The sequence below is a fragment of the Anopheles darlingi genome, chromosome 3 (genome assembly GCF_943734745.1).
Source record: "Anopheles darlingi chromosome 3, idAnoDarlMG_H_01, whole genome shotgun sequence".
Classification (NCBI taxonomy): domain Eukaryota; kingdom Metazoa; phylum Arthropoda; class Insecta; order Diptera; family Culicidae; genus Anopheles; species Anopheles darlingi.
In genome coordinates this window covers 60,130,848-60,144,541 of record NC_064875.1, presented here as the reverse complement: position 1 = coordinate 60,144,541, position 13,694 = coordinate 60,130,848, and the positions used below count along the sequence as shown (strand labels likewise).

At 48.4% G+C, this 13,694-nt stretch overlaps 4 protein-coding genes across 6 annotated transcripts in view; 2 read left to right on the top strand and 2 right to left on the bottom strand.

Moving 5' to 3' along the window:
* LOC125955669 (uncharacterized) overlaps positions 1-35 on the bottom strand; it is a 7,692-nt gene extending 7,657 nt beyond the window's left edge. The window contains exon 1 of the mRNA XM_049686810.1: positions 1-35. This exon is cut by the window's left edge and continues 397 nt beyond it. Coding sequence (XP_049542767.1) covers positions 1-35 — 35 coding nt within the window.
* A 341-nt stretch (positions 36-376) lies between these two features.
* Positions 377-2,023, bottom strand: LOC125955668 (uncharacterized). Its single transcript, XM_049686809.1, has 6 exons — positions 1,917-2,023; positions 1,281-1,846; positions 950-1,042; positions 833-890; positions 567-769; positions 377-402 (listed from the first exon to the last, which is right to left on the bottom strand). The coding sequence occupies exons 1-6, from the start codon at positions 2,021-2,023 to the stop codon at positions 377-379; spliced, it is 1,053 nt and encodes a 350-aa protein (XP_049542766.1).
* A 389-nt stretch (positions 2,024-2,412) lies between these two features.
* On the top strand, positions 2,413-6,027 carry LOC125953694 (transmembrane protein 135-like). Of its 3 annotated transcripts, XM_049683408.1 has the most exons (7): positions 2,413-2,453; positions 2,582-2,950; positions 3,761-4,035; positions 4,098-4,931; positions 4,994-5,134; positions 5,198-5,364; positions 5,439-6,027. In XM_049683408.1, the coding sequence occupies exons 3-7, from the start codon at positions 3,889-3,891 to the stop codon at positions 5,554-5,556; spliced, it is 1,407 nt and encodes a 468-aa protein (XP_049539365.1). In that variant the 5' UTR covers positions 2,413-2,453; positions 2,582-2,950; positions 3,761-3,888; the 3' UTR covers positions 5,557-6,027. The 3 variants fall into 3 exon arrangements, with proteins under 3 accessions (XP_049539365.1, XP_049539364.1, XP_049539366.1); XM_049683407.1 differs by lacking the exon at positions 2,413-2,453 and having other exon boundaries at positions 2,506-2,950; XM_049683409.1 differs by lacking the exons at positions 2,413-2,453; positions 2,582-2,950 and adding an exon at positions 3,626-3,674.
* Positions 6,028-6,888: 861 nt separating this feature from the next.
* LOC125956673 (sodium channel protein 60E) overlaps positions 6,889-13,694 on the top strand; it is a 123,666-nt gene continuing 116,860 nt past the window's right edge. Inside the window, exons 1-2 of the mRNA XM_049688755.1 lie at positions 6,889-6,926; positions 8,571-9,239. The gene's annotated coding sequence lies outside the window, so the exon portion shown is untranslated. The remainder of the gene's footprint in view (positions 6,927-8,570; positions 9,240-13,694) is intronic.

Sequence of the window (13,694 nt, the reverse complement as noted above, 5' to 3'; positions counted from 1 at the left end):
GCCTCCAGCTCTGCTTCGTAGTCCGTTAGAGACATTTTGCGCAGGGGATGAGTGTCACAAGTGATATCAATTAATTAAAAACCGATAACTTCTTCCGGAGCACGCCAAAAAACCGCGGAAAAAACGGCCGGAACAAAATACAAAACAAAAATCGTGTACGAACACGTGTTCCGCATGGGTTGGTGAAGGCTAGTGTGCTTGTGTGCGTGTTAGCTGCGGAAAGCCAATTCGTATGAACCGAATCGACTCGCGTGGATGACAACCGTTATGCAACCGTTATGGTTTTGATTTTGGGAAGGATAAACCTTTTGTTGTTACCGTTTGCTTCCCTTTGGACGTCTTTTTAACATAAATCGACACTTTTGGTTTCCTTCTTCTACAGAAACTTTGTACTGGAGGAAGCTGGACAAAGGATAGTATCAAATTCCGCAGAGAGAAATAGCCGAGCTCTATGAGAGTGATGATGCTGAAGCCGAAGAAAAACTCCAAAATGCTTCCGGTAGAAACTGAAATGTAACACAAATCTCGATCAGCAACGAACCTGATGCGCCGTAAACTCGTCTTACCTAGCGCATCGATAAAATCGTAGATGATTCTTCGACTGTAGCGGATCTTTGGAATGCGGGTGCTCCACTTAATGACGGGATCGTTAAACCAAAACGTGGATTCGAATTGCTGCAGCGTGAAGGTAACATCGTCACAATTTTTCACGCATTTACAGGCACCGAAGATTTCTCTTAGCTCGTCCGCCGTTAAGAAGGAAATGTAGCTACAATACCAGCGGGAAGCAAAAGATCAGATGAATGAAGCGCAAATGATACGACGATCCTACCTTTGGTATAGCTCGATACAACCGAGTTGAGTTAGTTTGCAGTACTTGGTGGTTCGATCTGAAAGAAGATCACGCGTTCGTCAACCGAGAAACTAGAAAATGGAGAACTGGCCGCACCTTGTATGTTGTAGAAGTAAGGAATGCAGTCGCAATGTTTCAGGAATAGATAAAATTTGCACTCCAGTAGACACAAATCGTATGAGTAGTAGTCTGGGAAGAAGCGTAAATTTGATTCATGAGGAAACCGACACTTTCGCTGCTTAATGCTCAAATATTGCACGCTAGGCTCAGAGGTAATGGCCAAAGCTTTGAATTCCATTTTGGTGAAGGTAAAGAAGCCTCGTTCTAGTTGCAGAGATTTCTTCGGAGTCGGTATTTCATACGGGCTATGGAAATAGATCTACGTAAGATTGCATTAGTTTCAGCACTTCTAACTTTTCACATTTACCGCAGGATCTTACATTGGCATTCGAAGAGCAGTTGGAGATGGTAGCTGAAGATTCTCCATCGAACACGCTCACCTGGTACAGCTCCGAGTTACCGTCGTACTTATCCACGCTCATGTATCTTCCGATGGCCGAATTGAACGTGTAGCAGATGCCCATCTCCGTCATAGTTCGTAGCAACAGTCCTTGCACATCACCATCGAGCGTAATGATGGCACTGGGGCGATCGGTGATCTCGTTCAGCAGCTCCTTCAAATCAACGCCTTCAAACTCGTCGTACTCGGCCAATGCTCCCACGTGTTCGATGTCGCTGTCGAGTAGTGTCTCCAGAAACTCTGAATATCGACTCGCGAGAGCAGGGTCAATGTTGGCGACAAGCTCATCACGTGCCCGTTCATTGAGGCGCTTTTGGAAACACACGGTGAGGCTGGGAAACGTCGTGTTCCAGAGATGATAATCCCGATCCAGTGCGATCATCGTCGGATTGGTCCAATACCGAACCCAGAACATGCCGACGGTGTAGCACCCGGCAGTTAACGAGAGACAGATGATCACCAACCACAAAACCCTAGAGGAGCAGAAAGGGGCCACGAGTAAATTCAACCTGAACACCATGCAATCTGTCTAGGAAGGAATACTTTTCGAAGTAGGTGCTCTGCTTGTTGGCCAGATGAAACACTCCGTGGAGGCTCGTTTGGGAAAGCACATTTTGAATAGCCTTCGTCACGGAGAACTGATACCCCATGTTGGAGCTTCTGAAATCGAAATCAGTGGACATCACGAGGTTGTTCGTATTTATAAGCATCTGTGAGGGATGTTAATAATGCATTACAGGACTCGCATTCTATTGTTTGTGATGAATTGTTTTGAAAAGCACGCTATTGAAGCCCATTAATTACGCGTTATCTGTCGATCATTAGTCCGAATAATAGGTTGAATACGAATCAATTAATTTCAAGCAGCTCATTGAGGTCTTGCCAGAGAAACTACAAATGATTTCCTGAATCCTTTTTATAGAAGCGAGTTCACGAATTAGTCCAAACATATTTTAATTGTGCATTAAAGTGGTTCTTGGTATACAAGGGTTAACGATAGGCAAGCGAGGGTTAACCCACGACGGTTTGACAAATAACAACAATAAAAAAAATGTTGTTTCGAACCGCGGACTGTGCAAGGTACGGTGAAATCATTTCGTAAAAACGTGTCTTTTCCAAAAATCCTACTCTACAACTTCTTTGAAGAATAGCGGAATTGAGGGGGAGTCGATTGATCCTACGTTCGTGACCGTTGGTTTTCTTTCCAGGTTGGCCATCCTCCGCCACCGCCGCTAGACCCGAAACCAAATCCGAAAAGTACACCAAAAATTGAAACAGAAATCGAATTTCTGCCGGATGGTGGCCTTCTTATCGCCCACCGTTGCATCGATGGGTCTTTTCTGATTACGCAAAGTGTGCCTGCCTCGCGGGTCAGTTAGTGGCGAGCCTTCTAAGCAAGCGTTGCCTGGAAGAAAGTGTGCGATAAGTGAAGGGACGAAAACAGATGATGGCTTTGAAGTGAAACTCCAATCGTTAAGCACACTGCTTCCATTATCAGCCAAGTCCGAGGGTGTGGATTACATTGTGGATCGCCATTCGAAGCACGTTCCAGCTCCATAATCGCTAGCAATCGTGTGGTAAGTACCTATCGTAGAAGGTAATTAGAAATGGCAAACCAGTTGGGCCCGCTAGTGACGAGTGGAATCGATTAATGCGAGTGCGGATGGTACGAAGAAAGGAATACATTTGGATAGCTAATAGCGTGTCTGTGCCACCCTGCTCCATGTGCCACGCTTATCCACGGTTTGAACTTTAAACTCGCAAGACAGACCGCCGCGTTAACCTTCTAAATGCTATCCGTTATTTATATCAACGCGATACGATGATTGATAAACACATTGCTGCTTCAATCACGCTTTTTCGCCTCTCCATGCTGATAAGAACCAAAGCAGTGGAGCGAGGCACGAGATGGGGTTTCGGCGCGTCGCATGAGGTCTTTGCTGTTGATGCTTGGTTGCGTCAATAGCGGTTTACGCGCACCAGAGTAGGTTTATTATGTGAGCGATTAATCGCTTCCCTTTCCACTAAGTGGTGTGGCGCAGTGTTCGCTTCGGACCCCATACGCGTGATCGCACAGTGGGCATTCCGAAATCTCGAAACGCATCAGCATGTGATCATCAGTAGTGTAGCTAGAGTATGGAATTGAGAATGGTTTAACAAAGATTAGTTATTGGCCAAAACTAAGCTACAAATTAATTAAATCAAAAAGTAAATCACCTCATGTCCTATAGTGCATTAGAGATTCACAGGTTTCCACAACATAAACCATAATCGCTTCGATTGCTTAAGCCGCAACTGAATGTATGAAACGGCAATCAACTTGTGGGGAATGTCCAAGCGATAGGGTGGACGAGTCAATTCTAATTATGGTTCGTATTTCTTTACAGAGGACACCTTAAGACGGTAGAGGAACAGACACAAAACTGGTTTACTAACTAACCGGTTAAGCTGCGTTCTTCCTATCTGCGTACCAGTAGTAGCCATACCATCAGCAGATCAACAGCTGCTGTCCATAATGCAAGTCCTCAGCAAGATGACTTCGGTGCCAGTCACCTGTATCGAGTACGCACATCCATGGACAACATCTTGTACGGTGGCGACGGCAGAACTGATGATCGTCGGTGTGCAGTACTGTTTGCGAATTTATGCAGCAGTTTATGCGGTAAGCAAACGACAGCTATAGATACTGTACTTTGGCATAAACTAATCGAACACTGATTCTAGCTATCCTTGGTAATGCGCGGCCGTATACCGACGCTGGCAGAGTTGAAGAAAACGATCCGCGGCTGGCTACAATCGACGGCATTCCTCACCACAAATGCCTACAGTTACATGATGATCACGTGCTTGGTGCGCCGGATGCTTGGTTCGTTTAACTTCTACACTGTCTCGTACCTGCCGGCCTTTTTTGCCGCCTTTGTTTCGATTATGGTCGAACGGTCCTCTCGGAGAGGACTGCTAGCGCTATACGTCTCGAACGTGGCCACCGAGACGCTGTGGAACATCCTGCAATCACGTGGTGTTGTGCGATCAATTCCGCACGGCGAAATTGCCATATTTGGTCTGTCTACCTCGGTGCTGATGTACTGCTATCGGCGTAACCGTCAGAAGGATTATCGGGATTCGATGTTTGATGTGGTACGATTCGCGATTGGTGACAGCGAGGTGATGAAGGGTGATGTCGGCACGCAGCAAGCGGCGGTAACCGATGCCGAAAGCACTCGAACGGAACGGTCAACAACGGCGCCGGCAACCAGAAAGCCAGGCTCCTCGTATCCTTTCATCCAGGCTGTGCTGCGTGCGTACCTACAGCTAACGGGCCGTCTAAAGGCTCTCGGAAAGCATAAGCTCTGCCGGCATCGCCATAGCTGCCTCTATGATACGCTCTCTAGTGGTGTGCGTATGTTTTCGATGGGTCTTGGCATCCAGGTGGTCATGAAGCTAGTGCTACAGCTACGCAAATTCATCGCCCGTCCAGCCTTGATTCGAAAGACGTTCCTCAATAAGGAAATTGCACGATTAGGGCTGTTCCTCGGAGGGTTCACCTCGATCTATAAGGTAAAACACTCGTCATTACATTGTCTGATCGCCGGGATATTAATTCGTTCACTTCTTTCCAGATGTCTTCCTGTTTGCTGCGTCATTTTACTGACAGTGATAGTCCATTGTTTGCCTTCCCGAGCGGATTGTTAGCTAGTCTTGCATTCGGCTTTTACGCTGACAACACCATTGCCTTATACATCATGTGGAAAACGTTGCAGGTAGGCAGAAATTCATAGGAAATGAAGCGCAGCATCGATTTCATGTCTCATTGGTCTCTCTAGATAACTTACAACTGGGGAATTGACCAAGGATATCTTCCAAAAGTACCCGGGTTCACCGTGCTACTATACTCCGCCAGTACGGCTCTGCTCTTCCATGCTGCCACTATCGAACCCAAGAACCTGCGGCCAAGCTACTGGAAATTCCTGCATTCCATCTCTGGAGGACGGTAAGCTAGTCACCATAGCCATCATTCTTTGAATTATACCACCTACATATAATCGTTTCTAATTCACTTTGCAGCATTTGCATCATGGATCGTAGTGGTTTCGATGCTTACGGTCTCGATACGACCGGCCAGATACGCACCATGATGAACCTGTGCAAAACAGAACCAATACTGCAAGGTCGGCTGAGCTAGTTGAGATGGTTGTTTCTAAAACGATGGCCTGAAGCTGTGAATCAAAGAATAGGCAAACAAAACGTTAATCATTTTGTCCTTACGCACCAAATCAAACGAAGAAGAGTGTGGAGTTCATCAGTGGCTTAACGAAAATGGCACGCAAAAATCGTTGGCAGAAGCTGCCGGCGAGCATTAACCAGAGCGCACTTAACTATATGCGGGTCCCATTAGTTTGTAAGCGAAATGTATAGTTTATGCTTGATTGAAATCGTGTGGCGGTTTTTACGTTGTTGCCTCTACGTTGAAGAGTGTTGAGTTGCGTAGAGCTCGTTGTTACTATTGTTTACGTTTGTTATAGGTTTTCCACGATTTCTTGTCCCAATTAGTTCTACCGGGCTTGGCTTGCTTTTGTTTTGTGACACAAACCAACGAGTTGGTTGGTTGGGGCAGTAAATAACAGGGAATAAAGCGCTCGTAAGCGATGTTTTAAACTAATTTCATATATTTGTAGTATTTCCATTCCTTCGTTAGTCTTTAAAAACGCCATGGAACGTCACTGGAACGTGCACAATGTAAGCTCCCGGGGCGGAAATAACTTTCACCAAGCGCCTCCTTTGATAGCGCTGGCGACGGTTGATGACGTTTAAGGAAAAGCTGGTAAAAGAGGAAAAACGAAAGCTCTCGACAGTAGCACCACCACAACCAACCAGCGATGGCGCCATGCGCGCACACAAACGAGGGACGTGCGCGTAACACCGTTCATCTCGCTCCAACATGCGTCATCATCGATCGGACATCGAGGCTGTTGCACGCTGAACGCTGACTTGTGTTGGTCCTTGCTGTTGCTGCTGGGTCTCCTCGAGCTGCCGTCGCTCGCGCCTCGTTCGGCCATCGTCGGGCGCGCGGATTTTGGTCTTCACGGTGGTGAGCTTTCGCTCCCCGTGCTCGGTCGGGTCGGGCGCCCGCAGACGATCCAAAACAATTACGTCAACCTGCCGACCATAGCCCGACAAAAAAAAACCATCTCCTCGGTTCGGACGATCCGAGCGTATCCTGCGGGCTCCGGACTCGGCGCACCGGTGGCTCGCCTGCCAGTAGCCGGAGAGATTTCACGCGGGTTGGTAAGACGTCGTTGCCGTAGCTCGGGTGCAGAACCCGAGCACCAGCTTACCCACCTTTCACCTGAGAAAACCATAGGCCGTGGGTTTAGGAAGGAGTGAGCGAGCAAGCTAGCGAGAGACGACCCAACACCATCCCCTTCCCCACCTCTCGGTGGGTCTTAAACCATCCACCGATGGTTTTCGTGGAAAAGTGGAAATTAGCTACGCTTGAGAGTGGGGTAGAGGGGGCCTGGGACGCGGTGATAGGAATGGGATAACTTCCTCCAGGTGTGCATGCATTTATGTGTGTGTGTGTTTCGTCCTGTGGGAGCTGGTATCCAATTTGTGGTTCGTGTGGGTCTCTCAACGATCCGATACCTCGGAGAAGATCCTTCAGGATGCGGATGAGTGGGTAAACAGGTCCCTCAGTGATCCCGTTTTCTGAATGGTGTCAGTGTGTGCGTGTGTGTTTGTGCTGACTATGAATGGAGCTTGGATTATGCTGGACTTTTGTATCGTTAGTGACCCTTTGATCCTGAATAGAGCAGTGAAGAGAAATGGCTCTTGTGATTCTCGACCATGGAGTGGAATGTATCGGACCCAATCGAAACGCGAACGGACAAAACAAGGCGACAATCAAAACGAAGAATGCTAACCGAATGCCAGCCTCGGCGAGGCAAACGTATCCCCTCGCCAAACGACCTCCTCGAGGGCTTGCGCAAAATGTTACTGGCACGCGTTCGGTACGTTGGTTCGATTGCGTGCGTTACTGGTTCCTGCGGTGCTCTGTTACGTCCTTCTTTACTTTTTTATTTGATTTCTTCTGTCCAATACTGTTGGACCATGCGCTACACGGATCGAAAAGGGGTCACAGTGTCCTTCTTCCAGAGGTCCCTTGGTGTTCCATCCAGTTTTGTGTGTCCAATCCAGAAGATTGCAGTACAGTGTAACTGCCGAAAAAAAAACTTTAGAATATAATAAATTTCGTGACGAATGATGCCACCCCTAAAAACACATCTCTTCCCGTGTGTGTGCCCCCCTTGCACTGTGCTCCAATAAAGCGCGCGTTAGTGAGGTTATGGTCACTGGTCGCGCTCACACACTACCACTTGCCGAGCTTTGTTATCCTGAAGCAAAATCAAGGGCCCAGTACAGGGCATACAAAGGAGTGGAGACTCGACTACTCCAGCACAGGCACACAGGACGGTGTGAACATTCGCTTCTCGGGGCGGTCGTTAGCGGTTCCAAGTGGTTCGTGGTGGCACGCGCAAGAGTGGAGAAAGAAGAAGGGTGCGCTTTCACACCACAGCCACTCGCGTCGGACGAACGAACGGACGGAAGGACACGTACCTTTCGCGCGATGGCAAGGCAATGGTCGCGTCGCACGCATGGATGGCGCAGGAAGTGATTGCCAGCCGTTGTACAGGGCTCGAGCATGCATACAAGCTGTCCCCTGAGGTGGGGGTGTCACCATCGTTGCTGTTCCTCCTGCTGTTTGTTTAGCTTTTCGACTAGCCCTTATGTGAAGCGATGGTCCTTGACGGTCGTCGGCGTCATTGTCGTCGTTGTCGTCTGTGCTTCCTCATTTGCCTATCGCTTTGTTGGACACTCGCGACCACTACCATTTGACCATTTGGTTCAAGCAACACGTGCAGCAGGCTAACCACAACAGGAGAGGTCCACCGATTGTCGTTGGTAGTGCAGCAGGCTGGGTCGGAGCACTCCAAATGAGCCGTTTCCTGCCACGAGTTCTGTTTGAAGTCAAGTAGGCTAGCGCGAGACCAAAAGGAGAAGATTGGTTTGCTGGCACCGCCACCGATCGAAGAGACCATTGGAGTAGGTGTTACGTGTTCAGAAAGTATCCCAGTGCGCGTCTGTGTGTCATCAGGACGCGATCCTGACGATAATAATCTAATCCAACGCTCTTTACAGCCCAGTACCTGCAGCCAGTGTGTGTGCATACTCGCGTGCGTGCGTGTGTGCTCGTGTGTGTGTTTGTATGTGCGTTTAGTGGACAGTGTGTGAAGAGTGGCATATTTGTGATGAGCAATTACTAGGCGACAAACACACACACACACACTCGACCCCCCTCCCCATGGTGAAGAGGGGGCGGAGGCGACGTGCAGAAGCAATAGGCCTTGGTGGCCCCTCCATTCGTGTTAGGTGGTGTCCGGTGTGTATGCCAGTGAGCGAGTGAGCGAGCGAGCAGCGAGCAGTGTGAGTTGTTGGTGTGCTTTCACCTTCCCCCCGTCCCCCATTCCTCTCTCTATCTCTTTGGAGCAGTCGCCGCAAACCGCTTAACACACAGCCACGCGCGCCGCGGTGGTTGCGGTGAGGTGAATTGAATTCCTTCCAAAGCACCCGCCTCGCTATCCATCATAGCGCCCTCGTCAGCTAGACCATCTAGCAAAAACCGCTAGGCAGGCAGTGGCGTGCCGCTTTCATCAAAGGAGCCTACAGTGGTGGTGGTGTTGTCGGTTTGGTGAATCGGTGGAGGTGGTAACCGCGTACGGTGGTGCCAAACCACGGAGCATGCGGTTTCGTGAAGAAACGAAAAATCCGGATAAATCATCTCGCGCCGCAAGGCGGCAAACGGATTAAGTGAGTGTCCTTTTTGCGGGAAGGGAGAGGGAAAAAAGTTGGACCGATAAGCTCTTTTTACAGCGAACATCCCTTTTCTGGGAGAGAAAAGACACGGCGTGGTCTCTCTCTCTCTCTCTCTCTCTCTCTCTCTCTCTCTCTCTCTCTCTCTCTCTCTCTCTCTCTTTGTCTTTGTGATGGGGAACAAGTATTCATTCGACGTGCTGGTCTGCCCAGCATCACGCGTTTAGTGTGGCCGTATTAACAACAAAAGAAGAAGAGTACACATCATTTCCTTACCGTCTGCGCCAATGTGTGTTTGTGTGTGTGTGTGTGTGTGTGCTTGTTGTGATGACACAATTGTTGCTGGAGAGAGCATCTGTCGGCATGCTGTCATGCCAGGATAAAGATGGCCGCATCCGCAGCGTAACGTGCGCGCGCGAACTCTGCAGCATCACGAGGAAAAGTAATCATGGCGTTGGCGCTAGGGACAATCACTCGCGTCACGGTGAAGGCAACCACACTAGACGGCGGCTACATGGCAGCTAATGAGGGTAAGTAAGGCTGATGCATAATTACAGATAAAAACTAGTGCGCACTGACCATGGTGTAGGCAAGGAGCAAGGAAGCTCTCCCTCCCCATTCCTCTGACCAAATATTAATGATCCTTCACGATGTCGCACACCGCAAAACAGCAACTACGGTCTCCATTTCGTTGGAAGCAGGACGATTATGGTCCCCTTCCCCTTGCTAATCTGTTGCAGAAGCACCACCACCACCACCACCAGCGGAGTTTTGCTATGACTGAAGATTGGTCTGTTTCTGCTCGCTTTCGTAGACCACGCAGCCAACACAACGCAACAATGCCTGCGATAAGCAACTCGATCAGTGTAATGGCGTAGGCTGGTACAATCAAATATCATGCGTGGGATTAGCCTGCCTGTCTGCCTTGACCGTTTGACATGACATTGGATTAACATGACCTACTAGGCTGCGTGTAGCTTGAGTTCGGTTAATACTGGATTGATACGACAGGGATTTGTATGACTTATGGAACCAATTATCTCTCTGCTTCAGAAACGGCAGAGAAAGCTTTACAAGAAGCAATTAGCCATTATCCGGTTGGTATGAAACCCCGGGAATATGTCAGGTTGGCCAGATACCTGGTAGTATAGGATAACAAACTTTTGACAAAGATTTGGATCCTTCTAATGTTTCAATGCTTGTCCGGGTCTCTTAGTAGGTATTAACTACTGCAGGTTGAATTTCCCCGTAAGAACTTAGGTGGACTACCAAGAAACCAAATATGATTAAGCAGATTAAATCCTCCAATTACAAACTTTAGTGATAACTTCGTTTAGTCCAGTCTAGTATTTGTTTGATATTTGAGTTCCACCTTCTTTAACGACTTCACCAGTGTCACGGCGCTCCAACTGAAGTGACTCGCACCGGAGATTAAGATCCAAAAGTTGCCCAAGACTACGGTTCATATCATCAATCGTCTTGTGTCTCAAATTTCTTTCCCCAAAAAAAAGGTTTTACTGCCGTATTTCAGCAGCTCGCTCCTTAGTATCGGCATGATTATCTGCCATCGTTCGAAAGCCACGCCGTGCGTTGACGTGCGTACGAAAACTTGGAAAAAAAATCTCCGGAACGGTTTAGTGCAGTTTTAACAGATAAAAGGAGGGTCGGGTTTCCGAGGTGCGGTTGCGCCATAAAAGCCTGTTGCAGTGGCCTGCGTCCTGCAAACGGTTTTTTGGGGGTGAGTTTCCCCTCGCTCTCCGGGGTTAAATCCGTCCTCGGGTTCCAGGCGATACCCCTAGGATATGCCTCCTACCCACTGGATAATCACTATTTGCCAGCAACAACTTTCTGGCCCTGTACTTGAACTCGGTTGCGTCGGCGCCGAGATGGAGAAAAGTTTCCCGGTAACCTCATGGTCACCATTCAGGGCACACATTAGACCGGACCCACGCTCCGGCACGCAAGTTTGCCACTGCCAATGGCAATGGTTAATTAAACTCCTTAAACATGAACATAAAATGTGTTACGGCAGCGGTGAGCCTCCCGGGCCGTTTGGCGTTGGCGTTGTCGGTGGCTGTAACCCTTTTGCTTGGGCAGTATGGAATGCCGCAACCACTATAGCGCTAGTGCGCCGGAGCTATCAAAGTTCGTTGCTTCCAGAATAGCCGGTCAGGCATCGACTCGGGGTGCCCACGGGGCACTATGTGTATGTGTGTTTAGAAAGAGTGGCTTTAACAGCAGTAAAAGAGCTTTAAAAGGCATGATTCTTGCTATAAAAAGTAGTAACCGACGAAGCATTTAGGATCCAAAATCCTTTTGGAGTAATTTTCGTTGGATCACCTGCAGACGGTAGTAGTCGCAGTTCCGGTCGTTGTCCATTCCCCTCAAATTGAGTAAAATCATTAGGAGTAGCACCGGTATAAATGCTGTCATCCTAGTCAAAACCCTAGATTGAGCCACTGTTTTCCAGTTCAGTTATCAATGGAACAGCCAATCGCACCGTCTGCAATACCGGCAGAAAGTTAGGGCTATTTGTTTTTTTTTGTTTTCATCCACGCTACAAGCTTTATGAATACTTAAAAACAATCAACAGATAAAGCGCCTCTGTCAGCCCGCTGCTCGACGATTATGTCTCACGAGTACGAGCTGCGTCCGGAAGCCCCTGCGGTATCCTGCGTTTAGGATCTTTCCGGAGATGGGAACCGGAACAAGACCTTCCGCGGTTAGGATGGAGATAGATCTAATGTTGCGCAAACACATTCCGTCCTCACCCAAGTTATCCAATTGAACCCACACGCAATATAGAGAGCGAAAAAGGGTACCAAGAGGAAGTCTAGGGGACACTTTATGAATTTATGTTATTGACTAGCCTTCGTGTCCTTCGTGTCCCTTTAAACCTTCGTTACCAGAAGATCACCTTTCCGTTTAGCTAATGTTGCCGTCTATGTAGATTGACCTATGCGGTCCTTTAGGATTCCAGGAAAGATTGAGCGTCACACCTCAAATGGTCTACCTCTAATGGTCGGAAAATTTGAACGCAAATTCCCGTCAATGTCAGCCTTGTGGACCTTTTGCCAGCTTGAGCTCACAGTATCCCGAAAATAGCACTCGCAGCACTGCTCTGCCTCGACCACGGCCACGGCGGCCGACGGGGCAATTTGAAGCATCTAATGGAATTAATTTCAAATTAACAGACAAACTTCATTAACCACTCATTAAATCTGAGCTATGCAAAGCAGGCCCCCCTCGGTCTCGATGGCCACTGGCGGCCGGAATTTGCGACTTAACGTTCCAACCGAAGTGAAGGCCGCGAAATGCCGCTTTTCCACGAACCGAATGACGATGAAGATGATGGTGTGGAAAATGATTTTTCGATGAGCCGATTTTTCTCTAGTACTCTAGTCAAATCCCACGCTCCCTTTGGGAATGTCAAATTCTTCTCTCTACCTCTCCCACTTTTTGTGCCGCCCACGCGACTGATGAAATTCTTATTTCGTGAAGATCAGTTTTGCGGATGCTGTCATTCACTAATTGTCAAGCTGTAACTTTTTGCGCACAGGATTGCATTCACATCCTCGCGACGTGGCCTCCTGGGATTGGAAAATAATTCGTTAACATTAAGCCGATCTACTTCGACGTGGCCACCTCACACCTGGTGTGCTACGCCGGTGTTTGGGGAGGAAAATAATGGAAAACCGTTTTGTCCGACTGCGGGCGGATCTACAATCTGAAATCCATCTTCCAGGTCGCCCCAACACCTGGTGTCGCAGGGGACCTAAACTGTCGTTAAAAAGCGGCTGCTCGTAAACTTGCCTACAAAATGAGAATTCGGACCGACGATTCTAAAACATTCAGGATATAACTTCAACACTCCCGCAGCAGCAGCAGCAGCAGCAGGAGCAGCAGCAGGAGCAGCAGCAACAGCGATAACGGACGGATTTCGATCTAAAAGACAACACAATGGTACTGGGGGCGAGTATTGTATGCGCGAAATGCGAAAACTTTTCATCATCTGGCCACACCAATCGCGAGATTCCATTTTGGGGGGTCCACCCTCTCACAGTTCACAATAAAGACACAAATGATCGATCGCATCTTGTTCGTTCATGATTGCACCATCTCGGCCACCGGCTGGAGTGTTCCGGCAGCGAAAGTATGATTAAATTGTTTTCCGAAGGTTTCCGCGGTTTCTTCCGCGTAGTTTGGAGTGTCGCATCTTGATGGTTGAATTTGTTGTTCAAATTTACCCGTGCTTTTGCATACACGATTAGTGTCCGTGATCCTCGAGCTGGCGGATAGCAAAAAAAAGGAGGAAGAACGAAAGAATGAGTTGCTTAGAAAGTTTATCAAACGGGGAAGTCGATGAGACACACTCACACAGACACGCACACTCGTACAAGTTGGAAGCTTGCATAATGTGCTGTTGCTAACCATGCTGTCAGGTCTAATGGG